At 40.7% G+C, this 23,015-nt stretch overlaps 1 protein-coding gene across 17 annotated transcripts in view; it reads right to left on the reverse strand.

The window, feature by feature from the left end:
- Nucleotides 1–23,015, reverse strand: part of MICAL2 (microtubule associated monooxygenase, calponin and LIM domain containing 2) — a 144,641-nt gene that overhangs the window by 94,318 nt on the left and 27,308 nt on the right. For all 17 annotated transcript variants that reach the window (XR_014560575.1, XR_014560576.1, XR_014560577.1 and 14 more), the window contains exons 2-7: nt 18,061–18,418; nt 5,875–6,082; nt 4,755–4,871; nt 4,003–4,104; nt 1,747–1,902; nt 249–349 (exon numbers count right to left, since the gene is read on the reverse strand). Coding sequence is in view for 14 of the 17 variants with exons in the window: in XM_083724321.1 (XP_083580447.1) it covers nt 249–349; nt 1,747–1,902; nt 4,003–4,104; nt 4,755–4,871; nt 5,875–6,082; nt 18,061–18,360 (984 nt within the window). In the remaining 3 variants the exon portion in view is untranslated. The remainder of the gene's footprint in view (nt 1–248; nt 350–1,746; nt 1,903–4,002; nt 4,105–4,754; nt 4,872–5,874; nt 6,083–18,060; nt 18,419–23,015) is intronic.

A 23,015-nucleotide genomic window follows, 5' to 3' on the forward strand; every position in this document is an offset into this window, starting at 1 on the left:
ACAAAGTGTGAGTGATACGTATATATTTAAAGGTTTATTTGATTGGGATGATTACATGGTTTATTGGGTTGGATACTAGCCAAATGCATGCTCCCTCCTCACCTCTCCTCTTGTGCCCCTGGGGTAAGTGAAGCTACCTTTCTTAAACCACAGTTTCCTGTGGCATCTGAAGAAGGAAACTGTGGTTTATAGGCTCCCTCCAAACTAGCATATGATAGAAAGGCCTTAACCCACATTTGAATACCTACATCGATTATGACGCCCTTCTCCAAAAGGCTCTGCTTTTTTGCAGTCATCACAAAATAGTGGGTGCTATCTTTATAGTAAACAATATTCTCCAGGTCAATTCCTAGGGAAGAAAGATATTTCACACACAAAGCACCAGAAACACAATACATTCAACAAATGACAGTTTAAACCATAATTAAAATCAGCAGTGGTTAAGAGCTTGCAAACAAATGTCATGCTATTACAAACGTACAATCTGCACAAGCATATCAGCTTGCCAGAGGAAATAATTCTCTTCCCTCTCCTCATGCTCTGCTGTGTGTGTTTATGGGGGGGGGGGTTCCTTCTGATCCCTTTGGAGCCAATTTTGCGGGAGTGCAGAACTAGAAGATGAGGAAAAGCCCTACTGTGCAAGCCCTTGCACATCGCTTCTGCTCACAATATTTGTTAGGTGACTCCCGCCTTATACATTCTCTCAGAAAACAGTAATTACAAAGCCATAGATACCTCCCTAGGAAGGGAGTTCTAAACATGTGAGGCCACCACCAAAAAGGCTCTGCCCCGGCACCTGTTGATCCCTCAGATCTTACTTGCATACCAAACAGCAGGTTCTCAGGTGCCAATTCTGAATTTCAGGCAGGTTTATAGCTGTGCAAATTTCTCCTTTATCTACTCAACATTTGGCACAAACCTGTTCCTTATTTTAGGAGCACAGAACAGTTGTAATGATTTGTTTACTTCAAAACTCCAATGCAGCTGGATCACAGCCAAATTGTATCCATCTCATGTTTATTTCAAAGAATACTGTGAATTAGCTCCTGTGCAGCTAATCAGCATGGTTTTCCAGTTGTGTATTTTAATAGCTTTTATAAAGGTCATCAAAACAATGGTCTACACTTCTACTTAGCTCTAACTGGTTTGAATTTGCTCACATCTACCAGGCTCCTAATTGTACATTTAATAAATGTCTACAGTGATGCCAAAAATGAGTATGAGTAACTGAGATATATTTACAACAGCAGCCGCAGCAACAACAAGAGACTTCCTCTTGGTTCCTAAACTGCATTTTCACAGGAAGTTGATACTGCGAAGGTACATTGGGCTGAAAGATGGCCAGACCCAGCTCAAAACCAGTCAGTCATGGCTCATGTTTCTTCAACTCTCAGAGTTAACAGCAGAGTTAACAGAGTCAAGCAGCATATAGCTAATCATACAGCAAGAAAAACAACAATAAGCCATAAAACATTGGCTAAATTCCATGCGCACCACACAGGCCTTAGGTACTCAGGGGGGAAAAATCTGTGCTATTGAAAATATTTGTGTACACTTTAAGAAAAAAACATGTAAGAGACGCAACTGGGGAAGGATAAGGATAAATATATCTGCTTTCAGTAGTCTGAAATGAAGTAACAGCCATCACTCAATTTAGTAACTGGTACAGAGCTGCTAGTGAGTTAGGTTCTCTTATTATTCTTTATTTTCCTTTGCCATGGAGATAAAAAAGATCAGATAACCCACCTGTGTCTTCTTTCAGATCTTGGAAGAATTTTTGATTGAAGATGAAAGCAACACCACTGATCTCCTCCACCTTGGCTTCTGCTGTTGTATTTCTGTTTATAAAGTTGGCAGTGATTGCAATCGCCAGCTTTCCACGAAATTCCTTCCTCCTAAAGCCTAGTACAGAAAAGCAACCGAACCATCATTCGTCTGCTGCTCAGCTCTAACCAAAGTATTTTCATAAGTTTAAGATGTAAAGCAAAAAGCAAAAATTAGCCATTTGTTCAACTGTTAGCTAATAACTGTAAAAATACAAACTTCTGGCAGTAGCTGGTTGATGGTTCTCAGTCCAAGATTATGTCTTTCTGGTACCTGTCTGGGGAAAAACTCATCCCCCACCCCAAATATTGTTTTTGAGGATCATAAATTAACATCAACTCCTACGGTGTTGCTACTGTGCACACTTTCCTCATTCAATTATCCCAGCCAAATTCTGATTCATTGTATAATAATATCCTGCTTCACCTATTTCAAGTTCCTCCTTTCTGCTTCCCTATTACCTGTTTATTAGTTGAAACCACACCTGCTACAAAGTAGTTGCCTTATCACCCAAGGCAGATTCCTCATATTAGTCATCTTGCCAAACCTCAATTCCTCTCCTTTTCCACCACAGGCATATTTTCATCTTTCAAAGCCTTTGTGAACGTTGTACTTACAACCCACTTAACAGCCAGGATGGGGATCCTGTGGCCCTCAAGACATTGCTTGACTACAATTCCCATCATTCCTGGTCATTGGTCATGGTGGCTGGGAGTGATGGGAACTGGAGTCCAACAACACCTGCAGGTCCGTAGGTTCCCCTTTCCTGCTTAACACTTTGTGCTTCCATTTCTGCCCATTTTCTTCCATCCTCCGCCTTGAAGCCAGCCCTGTCTATCTTCCTTTGCTTCCGCATAACCCAATGCAGCATGGGTGCTGATGGGAGGTTTTTTCCCTTAAAAGTAAGAGCCACATGGAGAGTGATTTTCATGTGGGGAGATAAACGTCTTCTCCATGCTGCAGTCCTAAAGTCCACATTCAATGTTAATTTTAAAAAAACACTGATGCTGTGGACTAGATATGCAATGAAATGTGCATCGGCCCCCATAAAGGGAGTCATGTTTCCCATGACACAGGGACCCAAACTTCTCATGATGTTCACCCGCATGATTTTCCCCCCTGTCCCAAGTGGTTTTGTTTTTGGAATGAAGAACAACTCAACAAGCCTGACTCCCTTACTGGTTGCCCACACAAAATGCTCCCCTCCCACAATCTGGTTTCTCACCAGTGGGGAGGAAAGTTACATGGAATACAGAGCCTCATGAGTCACTTGGGCTTAAGAACCCCTTAGAACTATTCAACAGGTTCAGTGCACCAATGTTTCCTAACTGTATAAAGAGCAGAGAGGAGATACACTTGTGTTCTCAAAAATGAAACTGGCATGCACCAGGGTCCTACAATTCCCCATGGCATCTACTCCCATTGCCTTTGGTGTTTCACTGGCATTTCTTGATAAGCCAAATTTTTAAAAATCACCTAATTAAGTCCAATGGGAGTACATACTTAACTAGGTTGGTTCATGTGATATGGCTAGCAAGAACTGCTCAACTAATGTCTCATTGAGAGAAGCCGACTCAGAGGGTTGGAATTTTCCCTAATTATTATTTTGCAGCTATTGCAACAGAATATTCCTTTCCTTCAGCTGTTTCTTCTTCCTCAAATCCTTGCCCTAAGTGACTGTTCTTAAAATCTTATCTTCCTAATTATTCCTTCAGATATCTTCACCAGATCCCCAGCAGGCACTGTAGGTGATGATTATTTTGAATACACATGGCCTACAACACAAAATGTAGGCCATTGTTGACTTGCTTGTGCCGTTCCTGATAAAACCATGAAACCTTTCTGTCAGGTATTATTCCACAATGTAAAAAAAATAAAATAAAAAATCCACAAGCACAATGTGATACACAGCTGTTAATGTATTTTACGATGAATTGTGTTTTAACTTGGTTTTTAATGCCACATTTTATAAACATTGTTAGCTGCTCTGGTTCTGTTTGAAGGCAAGTAGAATAAAAGCAATATATATGACAATAAAATGACTTTTAAAAGCAAGAATGTAACTTTTCTGTAAAAAACTAAAAAAGCAGTAATTTAAAACCAGTCATTATCCCACTCTACAGCCATTCCTGTAGTAAGAAAACAAGCAGGCATTTTGCTACAACTTTTACAACATACCTTCCAAGCTGTTTCTGCGGCCATCGGCACCAATAACAACATCAAATTCATATTCTGACAAAGGATGATCCATTGGGAGAAATTCAGCACGCCAACCTATTTCTGAAAGGAGTAGGTCAGTCAGCCACACAAGTGGTCAAACAGTGAGTAATTCAAACTGCATTGTCAACACCTGTGGGCTCCATGTATCAGCTCCAAGCAACACGAGAGAGGTCCATGTAAAGACTGCACAGCACGGCCAGCCCTACCATGAGGTAAACTGAGAAAATTACCTCAGGTAGCAAGAGGGCAGCATATTTAAACCGCAGCTCACATCCCTATTGTCACTGCCTGTTGTTCTGAGGAAAGGGGCCCTTCCACAGAGAGAGGCATACTAGGTTAGGTGGTCCATAGAAGCTAAACATTTTTTTTTAAAGTTAAAAGTTGCTAAAATAAAATTATGGTTTCACTAATTTTGAAGGAGAATTTCTAGCCGTGGAAGCAAAACCAAGGCAGTGCAATCACCCTCTTGCCCAGAAAACCTTGCTCCAGGCATCCTTGAACATATTGGAGAAAACATTCAAACTCCATCCAAGCAAACTGAACTGAAGTTTATTTGGCATAAGGTATAGCCAAAATGCCAATAGAAAGAGACCAAACAGATTTAAATTAAATGCGCTCACTCACACCAAGCAGAATACCCAATTCTTTAAGGTTTAAACTGATCGCCTTATTTCTGTGCAATACTTTTCTTAACGAAAGTCATGCCGTACTTTGATTTTCTTGATCTTCAGGAGGTTCCAAAACTTTCACAAATTCTAAATTCACGTGGATTTCAACTCCCAACATAAGTGCAACCTTGAAGAGGATGAGCTGAAGCTGCCTAATACCTGCAAAAGAGAAACAATATGGTTATTTTAGGATGTGCATTAGTCAACATTTGAACGTATGTTTCATTGGAGTGGCAGATATACTTGTTTCCTAATACAGTGAAGGCCTTCAGAAGAAAAAGCACTCCAATGTTGCTATTTTCAGTTTAGCCAACTGATTTGCTAATTCATGGTTTTCTTTCTCTTTTTTTTAAGTATCCTGGATAACTTTACCAGCAGGGTAAAAGGATACCAGGAATCCACTATATACAAATCTAAGCAACTGCAATACACAGAGAGAAAGAGATTTAACTAGAATAATTCTATGTTTTTTAAAAAATTAATTGGGTAGTACCTTAATCCATGCTGATCACAACTCACTAGCTCTCTCAGCTTATTTCGGTGTCTGTCTGTGTGTGTGCGCTTAAGAAATAGAAAAAAAGGTAGCTAACTTTTTTCAGTCCAACAGTCACAAAAGTGAGCATGAACACTCCACACCAACTCTCTCTCACATACAGCTATCTGATTTATCTATTGTTTTTTGTGACCTGCCTTGAGCTGAGGTTCTTGAGGAAAGATGGGATATAAATAAATAAATAATAAAACATAAATTTGAAAAATGAGGGCTGTCAACTTAACCTTCTTGAAAATTTGAAGAAATGTGTTGGCATTCAATTTATACAAAACTTGCTAAAAATATGGGTAGGGGACACCTGCTAAAAGGAGTGGGATGCCATGTTCCGTTCTCTATATACTGAAACATTTCTTTCATCTTCTTCCAGATATACCCAGCATGGGCTGTTTCCTAGAGTGGATACAGGCTTCATCGGTTAAATCTGTTGTGATATACTGGTATACCATATCAGGAGAAGAGCTACAACCCTGCACAAGCTCAAATGAATTCAACAGAAGGTGTCTGCACACAGCTGTGTAGTGACCTACAACCAATATTCCTGCCGTGTAGCTAGAGAAGTATTCACACTGAACTTTCGTGCAATATCCATTCTTAGTTAATGATACTTACTAATGTGATCAATGGATCCTCCACAGAACTTTCCATAGAATTTCTTTGCTCCTAGGCTTCGAAGATCATGAATAGTAAAAGGCCAGAGGTGAAGCACATTGTTTCTTGAAAAAGTGTCTCGTTTCTCCACAACAACGACTTTGGCTCCTAGAAAGGCAAGTTCTATGGCAGTCCGCAAACCACAGGGTCCACCTCCAACAATCAAACACTGCAGGAGGAAACAGAGAAGATATTAAGATATCTGAAAATATTTTATACATGTTTTGATACGATTTTAATTCATGATGCTCCACAATCAGGAGATGATTTTGAGAAATCTTCTCATACATTCAATCCAAAACAAACTTAATCAAAAATTGGTCAATCAATTCAGAGTTGTGTTCTCGGACTCAGCCTTTCCACTGAGTTCCATGATGAAAGAAATGTGGGATAGAAATGTCCCAAACAAATAAAAACAAGACAAAGGGTCAAAATATTCTTACACTGGTTAACTAGTCCATTTAAGGATGATTGTTCTCCTGTAACCTTCCTTGGGACCTTAAGGAGAAGGGCAGGGCAAGGAATCTTACACAAATAATTAAAATGCAAAGCGGGCTTGGCTTAATTCTAGAGAACTTTCTAGGCTCTCCTTTTCAGAGCAGGAGTGTCAGCTTCTATCGTAAGAAAAGGTAGCAAATGACTCAATTATATGGATGGACAAGACTGAGTCCAGGATGCTATCAAGACTGGGAAAAGCAGAACAGTTGGCAGGAGTTTAGGAAGTTTTTGCAGTAAACTCTTTCTGATTAACATGAGAACTCCGAGTTAATGCATTTGCAGCTTAACAGTGGTACACGGTATTTTGTTGTAGTCAACAAATGCATACCATAAATGGTTTCATCCACTTTGAGTCCCCAAGCAAACAAAGATCTATGTATATAAACAATGGCAGTTACCAAAAGCGACTCATTCAAACATAGGCCTTCCAGTGAATAATGTCTTCATCCCTCCAGACAAGAGGAAAAGCCCCACCTATTTGCTCCAAAGCACTTCAGGCACAAAACCTTTTAAAGCCATAATCTGGGGTTACCATCTAGCAACGTATTTATCTTTGCTTCAAATGTATTTGCTCTTTGATTTATTTGTGAAGATCTCCTATTGAAGCACAGTTTACACATGGCAATGTACGGCTGATATTTAAATATTCTGGAGACAAAGCAGCAGGGCTCTTGACAACACTGAATTCAGGAGTGTTTAGACTTTTACCTATATTAAATTATGAAAAGGACAGAACAAGAATTGCGAAAGGAGGAAAGAAGCCAAGCCACTTAGAACTCAGGTTACATAAGGAAATAAATGCAACCACTGAGCTCTGCTTTTTAGAAACTTCTGGACTAGGCTAAAAATGCCAGACTTCCTCTTCTGATCCCAGCTGAGTCCACTCACAAGTAGTGGTAGGGTAGAGATAAAATGCTAAAGCAACCTGCAAAAAGCAGAACAGCTGGACAAAGGATCCCCTCCAGCACCATTCCTAGGATCTGTGCATGCAGCCTTCTGGTTCCTAGTGGCCTCGACCAACAGCTTGAGGTGGGAATGAATTTTGGCTTCAGTGCTTCTGGCTGAAGAGTTTGCCTCCCACCAGTTCACTCACTTCTGCTTGCTGGGTTGGAATTCAGAGAAGAGAAAGGCATTTTAAGAATGGCTTTGAAAACTACCTGCTGGCTTTTAAATTATGGTTATATTTATGCTATTGGTATACCCAAGCCAGCTGGAGGGCACTAGGTTTCCATCTCTGGTCTACAAAGACCATCCACATGTTGATCACAACTAGACACAAGTCCAGTTCAAGTGTTGCCATGTGTGGCTCAGCAGTGGGAGCAAACAACCGAGCTCTACATTCCTCCACTCATCATTGTTCATCATTGTTTCCATCATCCTTCAACTCACTGAGGACAACTGTGTGGTATGGGAAGACTTGAGAAGACTTTCTACCCCCATTTCAGGATTCTGGAAAAGCAGGGTTCTAAAATGCTTAGATTTCACACGTACAGAAGGCTCCCTGCTTCAGAAGGTCACCTTTCATGAGTTGGACCGTGAGGTGACAGCATACTCATCCCCACTGCTCCCCCCACCTACATGTTTGCTGAGCACAACAAAGGTAATACACAAGTACTGAAGAGGTAATATGGAATCCGATTCATTACTCATTTGTAGTGACTGCTATATATTCGGCTATTTAGTTTCTTTCTCTGATGTGGTTATAAATGGTTATATAGTTTCTTTCTCTGATGTGGTTATAAATACTGCTGCTTTTCATGTGTATTTTAAGTGTATATTGTTCAACACTTTGATATTATTTGAGTAAGATTAGAAATAATCCAAAATAAAATAAGTAATCCATTTCAATTCAATGTATTTTTTAACGCAGGTTAGTAAAAGTAAGGCAAAAATAGAGGCTCTAATTTTTGATTTGAAGTCAAGGAAAACATAAAAGAAACAGATTTCACTTCCTGATTTCAGCTTAGTACAGTACTCACAAGCCCTAACTATTTCTACCCACTTATAATCTTCATTAGATAAGCACTCAGATAATCCCCCCATACTCTATGAAAACCCCATATTGTCAATTTACTATGATACTAGGGTTGCCAAAGTAAAAAGTTGTTGAGCTTTCCCCCCCCCCCCAAATAAGCAAACAAATTAGTTCCTATAGGGCTTTTTGCATATATGTTGTTCAAAACCCATTATATTATTCCCAAGGGACGCTGGGAGATAAGAGATGGCCTGCAAAAGTTGTCATCACCATGGATCCCCCTCGCTCAAGTCCTCTGCATGTGCTAGAGAACTGAAGAGGTATCCCCATCTTGCTGGCTTTTAAAAATATATAAATTGCTCAACCCTCCAGAGATTTAGAGGGTGCAGAGGACGAGAGGAGAGGAGAACAGACATTATTTCTCTGCACTGGCCCTCTTTATAGGAGAGAACTACAGATGTCAAGCACGTCAGAGGCTGCACCTCAAGAGAACAAGAGCTGGGTCTGAATGGAAGCTGTTCCCCTTTTGCCATCCAGAGTGGTCTAGACATGATAGTTTCCTACTCCCCTGCAGGTATTTGAATATTCCAGTTTCATATAAATCCATAATTTGATATTCAGTACAAAGCTAAACATCCTGAAAATCTCATACTTCATTTTGGTATACAGGTTTCTAATCCTCGTAGACTGCAAAGGTAAGTTTGAAACTATGTTGATTAATATTTTTCTAATTAACATTTGCATTACTGAACCTCCTTTTTATTTCCCTCGGGGAAAATCCTGCATTTTGCTGTTAATTTAGAAACCACTACCCAGAATGAAACATGCATGGACAATCAAGCCTATTGTAAGCTTTCACACAATTGTGTCCCTTCACCCACAGAAGGCTTTTAGCTCTAGTGGAGTTTGCAGAGAATGGACGGGAAAGCGTTGTATTCTCACAAGTTGCCATCATTTGATACAACTTTTATTGCATGATGGTAGAATACAGAAACTTGGGCAAACACTTTCTGGAGAGACTTCCAGCCTAAGTACTCAGTACCATCACGATAAAAGGCAATTACTTCACAGGATAAATTGAGACTTCCATGGAATTAATCCAATTTGTTTCCAATGAACAGCAGCTGCTACAGCAACTAAAAAGGAGGCAGTTAAGCAATGCTTCAGTGAGAAGTCTCTAACCTCTGCCCTACAAGAGAGCTTTTTCATACTTTAACCCTATATGTAGAAATTGAAGAATTTTTGGCAGAAGTCTCTTCCAAAAGATTCATAAGACTTACTGCTCCTTCAGCTGATGCTTCTATTTTAGAACCTAAGCCAGTCAGTGGCAGACTGTGAATTATCATGAGTGAACTAAAATCCAATATAATTGCTTAATATAATGTGAGAGATAATTCAAGAATCTATTTTTACTTTTAAATATTACTAATACCAGCTGCTCATCAGTTTTTCTTTGAAACACAATTAAAAACAAATCTAACTAGATTCATCAACACATAACAGTGTTTGAATACTATTTAGGGTATCAGACAACAAATCATTTATGTTAATAATCCTACTGAAAAGAAATCAATGAATCTGTTTCACGCATTTACAACTTGTTTGATACTTTATGAAACCTTTCCTGCCTGGACTGCCACCTTGTTGCTTGGAGATAAATGCAAGCAACTACTACACAGGCCAAAATCACTAGCAGGCATACCTCTTTATGACTGTCATTTGTAGGTACAGGCAGTGGCGTAGCGTGGGTTGTCAGCACCTGGGGCAAGGCAAGTAATTTGCACCCCCTAACCCGTGGATTTGCACCCCCAAACCCTACCACCCAGATGTTGCGCCCGGTGCGGCCGGCCCCCCCTGCACCCCCCACGCTACGCCACTGGGTACAGGTATGTCATGGGCACTGGGTGGAATTTAACATCACACTACTGCAAATGTTCTATCTGCACAAGTGTATCAGTTTGCCAGGCCCAATAACACCCCCCTTGCATGCTGTTCTGGGGGAGTTCTCCTGAAGAACAACCCCCTCCCAGCCAATTTCAGGAGGTGCAAGTGAATGGGAGAAGGAGAGAAGGGAATCCCCACAAGGGCTTCTGCTGAGAGGGTTCATTAGGTGAATCCCACCCACCCACAGAATTTTAAACATTATCCTCTCACACAAGGAAACAAATGTGATAATCTGAGCCACCGGGGGGGGGGATCAGAATTCCACAATACTACCTTTAATTTACTCTAACAACATGTCCAGGCTATAAAGGTGTTTACACAGTTTGCAACCAGTAGAATTAGTACTGCAACTACTGTATATGTATTTCAAAATGGGAAGTATAAAAGAGTGGCATGGCCAATTCAGAGAACTAAAATAACATGAAGGGAAAGCTTTGGCTGAGCAAGTAGCAGCATCTATGTGACAAGAACGCTAGCAAGGATAGGTTTCTGTTACAGTTGTTCAACAGAATCAGTGATCTGGACCTTGTGTGAATTCTCTCCACCACAAGAATAAGTTTTCAAAGCTCTACTGCAAGATTGTCCGAAATGCTAGTTACAATAAGTTAATCGTTACAAAATAACAAGGCAACACATTGCAAACAAGCAATGTGGTTCAGTCCTCGATACAGTTCAGTAAACTTTCCTCTCTCTGGACCCTGAGAGAGAACCTTTGAGCAACTGCTGTTGCAGCAGCAGCTGCTACTACATCTCCAACAAGCAGACACAGCTTCTTAACTTTCAGCTTCCTGCTGTGCAAGCTCTGCACTTCCTGTTTCCGAGTCATCAGGTAGCTTAACTCATTGTAATGGAAAAATCCCAGCCTTCTCTGACGCTTTGGCCAGAGTGAAACTTTTTTGCTTAAGGTAATCTTCTCTTTCTAGCATTCCAAATAGAATGAATTCAAGCACGCATTTTAGGTACATTTAAACTTACAACTTTTAAGAGTTTCCTCCAACTGTGTTAACATACGAACAACGGAGGAACCATTCGGATCAGACCAAAGGCCTATCTAGCCCAGCATCCTGTTTTCCACAGTGTCCAACTATATCCCACACCTAGGATAGGAGCACTTTCTACAGCCATACTGCCATCATGACTACCAGCCACTGACAGCCTGATTTTCCATATTAATAATCCAGAATAATCCAGCCTTCAATTGGGGTTCCAGGGGAAGGTTCTGCAGCAACCCTTCAGGGATGTAGGGTCTAATTATCCATATGCTGTGAAGCTTGAGCATGCCTTTTCCCTCCAAAAGGAGAATTTTTGTAAGGCAAAGGGCATTTTTATATGTGGTTATTCAAAGAGTTCCAGTAGGTTACAATTAAACAACTGCAAAAAGAGAAAAAGTAGACCTGTACAAGGATCACAACATATGTAGTAGCACTGAAACTCTTATATCACCTAGGTGTGCAAAAGCAAAGTCCTTTTTTTGTCACAAGACTACTTAAAGTGGCACAAGAAATGATGAGGCAAGTCAGACATGTTTAAATCAAAGACTGGCACTCCTAGTTATTACAACATCCTTTGCCTTCAAGAAAATGACTGGACACACAGAGAGAAAGCCTGTCAAAAGGGTTAAGGAGAACAGAGCTATAATAGCTTCACTAGTGAATCGCTTTTCAGCCTTTGAGCTAAGGTCAAGTGCAGTGAATTCTCATACTTGACATGGATGCTACTGATTGAGAACATACTTTGAACATGAAAAAGAAGTAGGCTTTTTACAGAAGTAACAGCTCTGCTTCATTGAAACCCTTCTCTAACTTTCTGTTTCTATCCAAAACCTGATTCCTAAGCACATTTATTTTTGAAAAATCACTTTCTGCCATAAATATAATGTGGTCCATTCTTTTGAAGGGAAACACTTACCATACAAGAGGTTTCAGCATGTTGCCATAGGAAGAAACACAACTCAGATCAAAATCATGGCTTATATATGATAATGAGTGAGCCTGAGTTCTACTCTATGCACTAGGGGAGAAAGTTCCTGCGTTTACATTGGTAGAAACAACAGTTACTTATTTTCAGTGGACTCAAGGAACTATAGTTTGTTCTAACCACACTTTTTAAACCTTGTTTTAACTATTGGTCCAGCAAGAAACTTCCCTCATCATTTATTCATTACAATCAAGACAAACGGCATTTATCCCACCTCCCCAGTCTCAAATCTTTACCCCACATGATACATTGATGTCCCATCTCCACTATTGACTTCTCATTCATCACCTGACCTTGCTGTGTCTCCCTTCTAGAATGTGTTTTCTATGTAACACCTGGTAGATGGTGTTTTGATGTTCAAAAATCAACCCCACTTATTCTATTTTTAAAAACCCCTGAAAAAAAGTTAGCTGAACTGTCTGAAACCATAGCCAACTGCCTCACAGAATCAGAGTTGGTAGGATATAAATTATATACTTACAAAGCATCTGTGCTATGCATATCTGCAGTGGTCTCATTACGCAATAATCAAATGCCAGAAAAAACTGTTCTCACTGATGTAATTTAACCTAATTTAATGCTTTAAAACAATATGTACCAAGAGTCTAATACATCACTCCATTTTCAGAAAATTGAGTCTCCTATGTATCCTTTCATCACTGATACTTGTCAAAACAAGAACTAGCTCCTTAAAAAAAACACCCTAATGCATGAAAACTAAGCCACAAGCCAATCCAAACACAAAAATTAAATGTGGTGTGATTTTGTCCTTCTGCAAACATTTTTGTTCAAATGACTTAACAGCCTTTTGATCTACCAACCGCCAGAAAAGAAAATATATAGAGATACAGAACAAAAGGTGTGCTTAGATAATCTCAGTTATAAAAGCCAGTCATACCAACATCTCAGTTATAAACCACCAACTGTAAAGTCCAATCATACCAACATCTCTCAAACAAGTCTCTTTTTAACAATGTGCTGCCAGATTTGAATCATGACCTAAAAAGTTACCAAGACATTATCCTACCAAGCCCAGAAATGCTTCAATTTATATTTTCACTTGGTTGTAAGAAAGAATCTCAAATTTGAGTCAAATCATTGCTGAGACAGGTCATTCTCTAGTTGGCTAGGACAGTGGTTCATGGTACCAGTGTGTCGTGGAACCCTAGGGTGCCTTGAATGATGGTCAGGGGTGCCATAGGCAATACTGGCCACCATCCCTTTCCTTCCCTCCCTCCTCTAATGCCCTCTCACGTCTCTCCCTCCCAATGGCTTGCAAAGCTGTTTATTGCAGCAGCCCTGGCTATAATCTCCACAGGCAAATGTTGCCTCTGTGAGGCACCTCTCTTGGGGGGGGGGGCAACTTAGAGGCCAGGGCAGAAACAGCAGCTGCCTGGAGGACTCCCAAGCAGAGGGGAGATGAAAGATGCTAAGGGAACACACCACAAGGGAAGGTGTTCAAAAAAGGGTGAGAGGCTGCCAGCTCTGCAGGGAAGGAGTGACATAACTGGGCTCCCGAGCCCCACAGGGGTGCTGCAGACAGAATGTAGTTGGTCAAGGGAGCTGTGGACTCAAACAGGTTGAAAACCTCCGAGTTCTAAGTTCTGAGTTTCCTACCACATCACATCCATCTAAAATAGGCTGCTTTCCAGCCTACTTATTGGCCATTACATTCTGCTCCACTATTGAGCATCATGGCATCTCCTGCCTGAAATTAACCCTTGATGCTATACAATGCTTCCTGTTGCTTGAGCTCCTTCACTAAACATCTTCCTTTACTCCTTACTAAGCACTTCATAGCTTGCTGTCAGCAATATATAGTGCGGATGGTTTCAACTTCACTCTTGAGATACCAGCCACTTTTATTTTCTGCTGAGTGAAATAGGTTTCTTCCTAAAATAATTTTATCAAAAACTGTTTGTTGCTTTACTAAAACCTTTAATAAAAGAATAAAGAAAACATGGGTTGCACTCTCTAGCCAATATAGGGCGTAGGTTATGGTACCTAAAGTCCAAAAGTACAGTGGTACCTCGGGTTAAGAACTTAACTCGTTCCGGAGGTCCGTTCTTAACCTGAAACTGTTCTTAACCTGAGACACCACTTTAGCTAATGGGGCCTCCAGCTGCCGCCGCGCCACCACCGCCACATGATTTCTATTCTCATCCTGAAGCAAAGTTATTAACCTGAGGTACTATTTCTGGGTTAGCAGAGTCTGTAACCTGAAGCGTCTGTAACCCGAGGTACCACTGTATAAAAGGAATATTTAGTGGAGGCAGCCAAACGAAAAATGAAGGTATCCACTTGGTGGCAGGAGTGAAGTTAAGTAGGAATGGTTTGTTTATCTAGTTCGTTTGGCTCTCTTCCCTCTCAAAAGGCAGAATACAGGTGTGCTGTCATACCAGTATTTTAAAATGTGACAACACTTTTATATTACCTGGATAGAGAGAGAAAAGGCATGCCTATATGAATTCCCAATTATACATTGATAACTAAAGATTCTTAAAAGTTGCAAATTAAAGCAAGGAAGCCAAAAGGAACAAGAAATAATATATTGCCTTTAACAGCTGTGTTCTGGGACTAGTTCAGCAGCATCAGTTTTTCATATAAGCAAGAAGCTAATGCCACTGTTATTCTCAGAACATCTTACTTTGCTTTATCATTCTGGATGATGTTCGGCCTGGACAAACAGAGTTGACTTTCTCTGCTCCACTGCAAAGCATGTTCGTCAATGTTGTTGTTATTTTTAAAGTCACCCGCCTTCACATTTCCTGTGAAGTTAAGCCAGGGCTTTGCCCTAGTCATTTTCACAGAACTGAAGGGTCACCTCTATACAGTCACAGATCACAATGGCCTGAGACAGTACAGCAGAAGCTAAAACTAGCATACCAACTCCAGACATCTGGAATTACCTCAGTAGCACAGCATGCCTGTTACTTGTCTCACCCCACCACTATTTGAAAGGGAGAAGGAATGAAATTACCGACACTAATCAGGACAACACTTATAACAAGTCCCCTCACTTCTTTCCACTCTTCATCTGGCAGGATCGGCAACAGCCTGCCTAGACTTTGTCAGCAAAGATCAGCTCCAACCAGAATCACATAATCAAAAAAAGTCTTCATTTATAGGCACACCTCAGCTAACCTTCTTGAAAAGTAATTAATGTTAAAGAAAAATTAACACAATGAAATAACTGAGGACAGCTTACTTTTCCCCTAGCACAGCAGTTCTAATTGTTCAGCATGACAAAAGGGCCTGAGTAATAATCAGGTGGATGGAAGAAATGTTACGAGATCAGCATAGAATTAATTGTACTAGCAGACAGACATGAGTAAGCTCTGCTTGCCACCTAGTTTGGTTTGGAAAGTAATCTACATACTCTTCCTACATACTCTTCCTTTCTCAGGATATGAGTAATTCAGTGAAGCATCATCTCATAAAAGCCATGATAAAATTGAAGTGCTCTGTGGGACCATCCAGATAGTACCTACCTTCCCTGTACCCTACGCATAGTCTTCCTGAATCAAGAAATGTAATGGGCCTGAGTATGATATGAAGACATATGAGGCCATCAACTTGCTGAAGCTAAGCAGGCTCATGCAGGCTGCATGAAGAGGAAAGGAAGGGCAAGTCTCTTTAGGCAAATGGAAGTCTACTGCACAAATGTGATGACCCTAAGGCCCGGGGGCCGGATGCAGCCCAATTACCTTCTCAATCTGGTCTGTGAATGGTCCAGGAATCAATGTGTTTTTGCATGAGTAGAATGTGTCCTTTTATTTAAAATGCATCTCTGGATTATTTGTGGGGCATAGGAATTGGTTCATTATTATTTTTCAAAATATAGTCCGGCCCACCACATGGAACTCCCCCTGGTTTTGGCATTGCTTGGGCAGACAGCTAAAAACTTTACATTTTGTCTGACAAGTTATCAGTTTTCAAGAGACTTTTCAGATGTGAGGCTTAAAGCTATCATTGCTGCTTCGACTTGCAATGCCAGGGGAAAAAGCCTCAGTAGTTAATACAAGTGAGCGCTCTGTTTCCATTTCTACTTTTTCCTCCGTATTGACACAAACATGCACCTTTGAGCTTCTCTTTATGTTTTCTCTCTAGCACAAAGCCTGAAGCGTAATTTTTATAGCATAATTTTATTGCCCTAATGTTAATACTTGGAAGATGCTTAACATACATTGGTTAGCATCATAATAAAGTATCAAGAGGTAGGTTAGACTGAGACTTGACTTTGCACAAGACCACACCGATCTTCATGGCACTGCAAGGATTTGAACTGGGCTGTTCCACACTGGACCAGTCACTGGCCTGGGTTCAGTTCCTTGACTCTTGAATCCACAGTGAGACTCATTCCCTGTTCAATATGCAAATATATTCCATCCCATTTCTGAAAGCCCACCTGCTTCCCTGCAATTACTCCTATGCTGGCAAGTCATTTTACCATGATGGATCTATTAAGGTGCTAGTTCACAGGCTGGTACGATTAACCTCCCAAAAACAGCATGACGTCAAAGTAATCACTGGGGAGTTGCTCTTGTCTGGATGCGCTTCCTATCATTCATGTGCCATAGATATATTTTCACAGCAGACTATGAATCATAAGCAAGGAATGCTTGCTAGATAGCCACAGTAAGCCTGCAGTCCATAGCCAGTGTTTTCATTTGCATTCCCCAGATTAAGCATTTTCATATATTCAGGCTGCTTACACCGATAAGCAGTAAAAACAAATCTGAGTCATTTATGGGCTAGTTTAAGTGACAGATACAGCTAATATATTAGCCAACATTGTGCTTGTTTCATTTATTCATATTCTGTCCACTGTTCTCATTCTCCACCTCTGCCCCCTAGTATCATGAAGAGCCATTCCTCAGGGGAAAATGGGACAATCCCATATTCACTGCTCAGAGCTCGAGGACATATATTATACAAATACAATAATAAACAAAGTCCTGCAAATTACAGAAGGATGCTGAATGAAATATCAAAGCTTTACAGACTGAAAGGCCTACCCAATCCCCCAGAGGCTCAGCCTTTTGACAAGATGCTTCCTTTAGGCTGTGATATAAACTCACTGACAACTTCCTGTTAGGCCAACTAGCAGAAACTGCAGGGATGCTGTGGGTTATCAGCCAGATGAGTTTCCCACACTCCTTCCTCTCCTGGCTTTGATTTGAATGAAGTAACACATGCAGATAAGCCTCTTCGAAAGAGGAATAGATGAGGCAACCATAGACAGGCACATTCGATTTTAATTCATCATCACATTCTTGTGGTTGCATTTTGCTTCACCACTGTAAAGATTAAAGTAATTAGAAACACACACACACACACACACACACATATATATATATATATATATATATATATATATATATATATATATCTCCGATGATGAAAGACAAATGCACACAACCTGTAGATTATGGCAGACTATGGATATGAATTGGCAGTGGGGACTTCTGATATGACTACTTGCAAGGGCAGATAAGCCAATGAACATTCCAAAAACATACAAAGATGAGAGAAGTGATCCAAAAATAGACTATAAAAAGCATGAACTATATGCTGGTCATCACAGGGGGGTGAGTAATTAAAGCAGTTAACAGATGCAGTGACAGTTGCACACTTCCAAATTGTGGCTACTAGGCACAATTTGCAACTTGAACAGCACAGCATTGACATGCAGAAAAAGCAAGGATCCAACTTTCAAAACATAGCATCAGAATTAAAGTCTATGATCTTACCTTGGTGTTCACACAAGATTTCCCACGCTTATATTCCTTATGGCTTGCTCTTTTATCTAGCTTGTTCCACAAGGCTTTGGCCTTCCAACTGGTCACCTTTGATTTAAGTTTTGTATAAAAGTTCCTGTTGTCCAAAGGATCTAGTTCAAGTTGACGAGTGAGGATATTAAAGGCCTGGATTGTACCTTTGCATGTTGAGGCTTGGACAAAGTTTTCAAATATTTGGCCAGCTTGGCTATATTTCTCATCGTCCTTTTCCCCCATGTTCCAAGTAGTAAAAGAAGAATATCCTAATGGCATGCTCTTAGGCTGGGGTTCAGCTGAAATATGCTATCAGGTTTTCGCAAGCATGTAACACCTAGGAAGAGACAGATATAGGTCAAGTTAGTGCCACCTTAGGACAAGATTCAAATCCTTACAAACTACAGGTTAAGAAGCCTGCAGGATACAAAGCACATTGTGGGAATAATCTATGGACCTTGAGGGACAAACACTTCTGAATAAATGAACACAGTAGTTTTCAGCAAATTGTGTATCCTATGTAAAGCAGAATTCCCAAATAAGATGCCTCTGCTCTCTTTTATTTATAACTAGCTACTTTTGCAAACGGGTTGAGCGCCTGTTGCTCGGTCCCTGCTCCTGTCAACCTAGCAGTTCGAAAGCACATGAAAGTGCAAGTAGAGAAATAGGTACCGCTCCAGCGGGAAGGTAAATGGTGTTTCCGTGTGCTGCTCTGGTTCACCAGAAGTGGCTTAGTCATGCTGGCCACATGACGCGGAAGCTGTACGCCGGCTCCCTCAGCCAGTAAAGCAAGATGAGCGCCACAACCCCAGAGTCATCTGCAACTGGACCTAATGGTCAGGGGTCCCTTTACCTTTACTTTTGCAAAACTGCAATAGAAAGGATGGCAGATTTACCTTCTTCAGTGACAACCTACTGCTTCTTTCCCACTTTCCTAGAGCGCGATTTTCAAAATGTCCTTAGCATTTGTTACTATCAGATCACCCAGTATTTTTCTTACTTTAAGGGTGGTAAGCATACTGACCCTTCAAACTGTGAAAATTGAGATTCTCAGGATTTCATCAAGCAGTATCTGAGCAATATGTTTAATTTAACAACAATTAACTGATGCTCAGCATACACTTGCTGATCAGTTATATAGTTTCTTGTAAGACAGCAGGAACAGCAACAAGCGAAGGTGCTGCTTGACTTTCCCCTTCCTACCATTTGTGTCTTCAAAATTACCCCCAAAGTTATTTCACACAAAACCAAAATCTTCCGAGTTCCCAAACAAGCTATGCTGTTGCCAAAATACACATCCGAGGGAAACATCACATTAAAAGCGGGGAACAATCTTTATAGGATCTCTTCACAAGGTGGCAATCACAATGGTTTCCCTCACCTTCTCGTTCTGTACTGAATCAGCTGTACTGTTTTAGAAGTACAGGTAAGGTTACAACTTAATAGGGCAAAGTACAGTCTAGTCACATCAGGCATTAACTCATGGTTAAGTGTTTCAAAGGTCAAGAACTTGTGTTTCACTAACCATTTGTAACATCCAACCTGTTAGAGGATTTGGGTTACTATAGGATTATTCGTCCAACACCCACCCACACCCTGATGTATTCTGCACAATGCATTCTTGAGGCATCCTTTTTTGCACCATTTATTTGGATAGACAACAGTGTTTATGAAGGATGCTCACTCTGCACTATAACAGAATAAATTCCTGTTCCCTTTCCACCAGGCTGTTTATTCTAGTACGTGATTCTCCTTTGCATTGATACCCTACATCTGTAAAGCTGTCTGAGCCTAAGGAATGAATAAAATTCCTGCCCAGAACAGAAGATCACAAAAGTGAAGCTCCTCATTATTTTTAAGTATTTTTAGGGAATTGTTTCTTTCAAGCTCAGACGATTAACACAACTTTTTTAAAGGTCTGGTGTGACATGTATATTTCTGCAGAATATTTATTACTCAATTTATTTATTACTTTTTAATGAAAATATATCTTTTGTGGCTGAGCATACCAATGAGATAATCCTCATGGCACACATTGCAACTGCTTCAATTATACCCATAATTTCATCTTTTAGCAACATTGTCCAACAGTACCATAATGTTTTTTAGCAATGCTGCCTAGGAGGAACACAGAGGACTTCTATTTTGGAACGCAGAATTTCATCTGTCACAGGGCAAATTATTCTGCCTGATCAATCCTTGATGCTTCTAAAGATCCAATCTTCTTAGAAGCAAAAGTTGATTCATTGGGAGCTGCTCACATTACCTCACTGCAACTCATTTAGAAGTTGCTGGTAATTGCAAAATGTGGATTTTCTATCAAAGATTGGCTTGGAATATTTTTAGAGCATGGCCTTATTGAAGAGACTTGCTTATCAAAGCCATGTTGTGAGAGTGATAATCAGAAGAGATAAATTTCAGCTTATCTGGGGGTCTTTCATATCCTATTTGAAAAAGGATAGGATACTGTTGCAACCTCTAGCGACTCAAGTCATGAAGTGGAAGGGGTTTATAAGGTGCTATTTGGTAATTCTATACTCGACATTCTCATGAATGGTACTTTATTCTGCTTGGTCAGATTTTTTTAATGTTGTACATCCATAAATATAAAACTTCAATTAAAATCAACTTTTAAAAAAAGAATTAAGAAGAAGTGGATAAAAGGCATTGCCAAATAATTGCAGTGAAACAGAGCAGTCAAAGTATAAAATCTCTCTCCCTACACTGGTAATATTGCTGGACATTTCTTACCTCACTACAGTCAACGTGATGCCTTCCAAATGTTGTTGGACTCCTCCAACTCCCATCAGCAACAGCAAGCACGGTCACTGGCCAAGAATGATGGAAGATAAAGTCCAGCAACATCTGGAGGGCATCAAATTGGTGCCTGCAGCTTACTTGTGCAAGATTGTTCTTCATTCATTACAGAACATGAGCTCCACCGAACGACCTCCCCTCTTCCTAGAGTCTGCGCAGCCCCCTATTATTTTATCTGTACTAACCAGAGAATTCTAATCCATCACTCTCCCAGCTCATAATATTAACTATACTTTATTCAGCAATGCAAAAGAAAATGCACAAGATTGCTGCCCCATTACTATAATGGATTCTAATTTCAAAATCACAAAAATGCTTGATATTGTGCTTGGATTTGAAGTTGAGAGAAGGAGAGGCAAATGGTCTTATATGATTGCAATACTTTACAAAAATGAAGGGGATACGCACACACGACACATTCGCTACCAAAACATAAACTGGATGTTGTATTACGTGATGGAAAGCTTTCAGTCTCCATCAAGCCATTCAGTGTGACAAGAACATCAGTGTGCATCCAACAATCATCGTTTTGGTCTCAATTTTGTCCTATTTCAGAACAGTGCTTCTGCACGGACAAATTATGAGTGGCCATAAGAAGAAGAGTTTGGATTTGATATCCCGCTTTATCACTACCCGAAGGAGTCTCAAAGCGGCTCACAATCTCCTTTCCCTTCCTCCCCCACAACAAACACTCTGTGAGGTGAATGAGGCTGAGAGACTTCAGAGAAGTGTGACTAGCCCAAGGTCACCCAGCAGCTGCAGGTGGAGGAGCGGGGAAGTGGACCCGGTTCACCAGATTAAGTCCACTGCTCTTAACCACTACACCACACTACACCACAAGTATCTCTTCCCACCCAGCTCTGCTCTGTGGGGTACACACAACTGCATTCATCATGTCACACCATTACGATTCCTCATGAGCTCCTGAGCAGCCCACTTCCCTAGCACTCCTTAACTACCCAAATGAAGAAAAGCTGAAGAGGCTTATGGAAGGTGCAAACAGGTTTATCCTCACAATAGCCTGCTGCATTGACCACTCATATGCATACACTATGGAAAAAGAGGGAAACAGGAACAGGGAAATTTATTATGCCTGCTAGAGAGCCTTCTGTGCATATGTACTTCCAAAAGCATTGGATTGAAACTTCTTTTTTCCTAAGGCTTTGAGTTAGTATTATCAGGAGCAACAACAGAACCTCTGTAGAAACTGTTGCTTTGGCCTTTCTCCATCACCTCTTTCTTTCAAAATGATGAGCTGCTATTCTTCTTCTTAACACAGTGTTTATAATACAGTAAGCAAAGCTTTGCAAGCAAGTCAGCAACCCTCCTGGAAAGATCATTTCTCTTGCTCGGCACTTTGCACAGCTGTGCGCTGCAAGCTAGTGCTTATATTCTGCAATACTATGGGAATTTGCCTTACATTTCTTACAGCACACATGTTTCAGGCCATCTATTTCCTTCTATTTTTGAGGCTAACTCTTCGGGTGCAGGGACCTGTCTATGTTATGGTTGAACAAAACCTAGTAGGCAAATCCTTGGAATACTTGGGAAGGAAACACTGAGGAGGGACAATAGCTCAGTGCCTGGTTTGCATGCAAAAAGATTCATGTTCAGTCCATGGCATTCCCAGTTAACAGGATCAGGTAGTGGAGGGGGAGAGACCCTGGAGAGTTGCTTCCTGAGAGCAGAAGATACTGGGCTAGATGGACCAATGGTCTGACCAGGCATAGTAAGGCAGTTTCCCAGTGGATCTTAAGCATTTTGCCACTTCCCCTGCACTGCTCTAGTTGTGCCGGAACTCATTAGTCCATACAGAGCACCTTGAGCAGTGGTGGCCAACTTGGTACTCTCCAGATGCTGTTGGATTCCAACTCCCATCAGCCCCAACCAGCACAGCCAATGGCTAGGGATGCTGGGAGTTGTAGGCCAATGCTATACAGTCTGCCAATGTCTAAAGCTAGAAAGTCACATGGGTTCAGCTGTTTCAAGGAAAGACACCTCCCAGGTTTAGCTGGTGCCACTTCAGATCCTCTAAGGAAAAATGTCTCATTCTATCAAGCCTCAGGATGGTGGCCACCAGATGCATGAGGTCCTGTGCCATAGTTTCTAAATGTTTT

This window comes from Podarcis gaigeae (genome assembly GCF_964106915.1).
Source record: "Podarcis gaigeae genome assembly, chromosome: 1".
In the NCBI taxonomy this organism is placed as follows: domain Eukaryota; kingdom Metazoa; phylum Chordata; class Lepidosauria; order Squamata; family Lacertidae; genus Podarcis; species Podarcis gaigeae.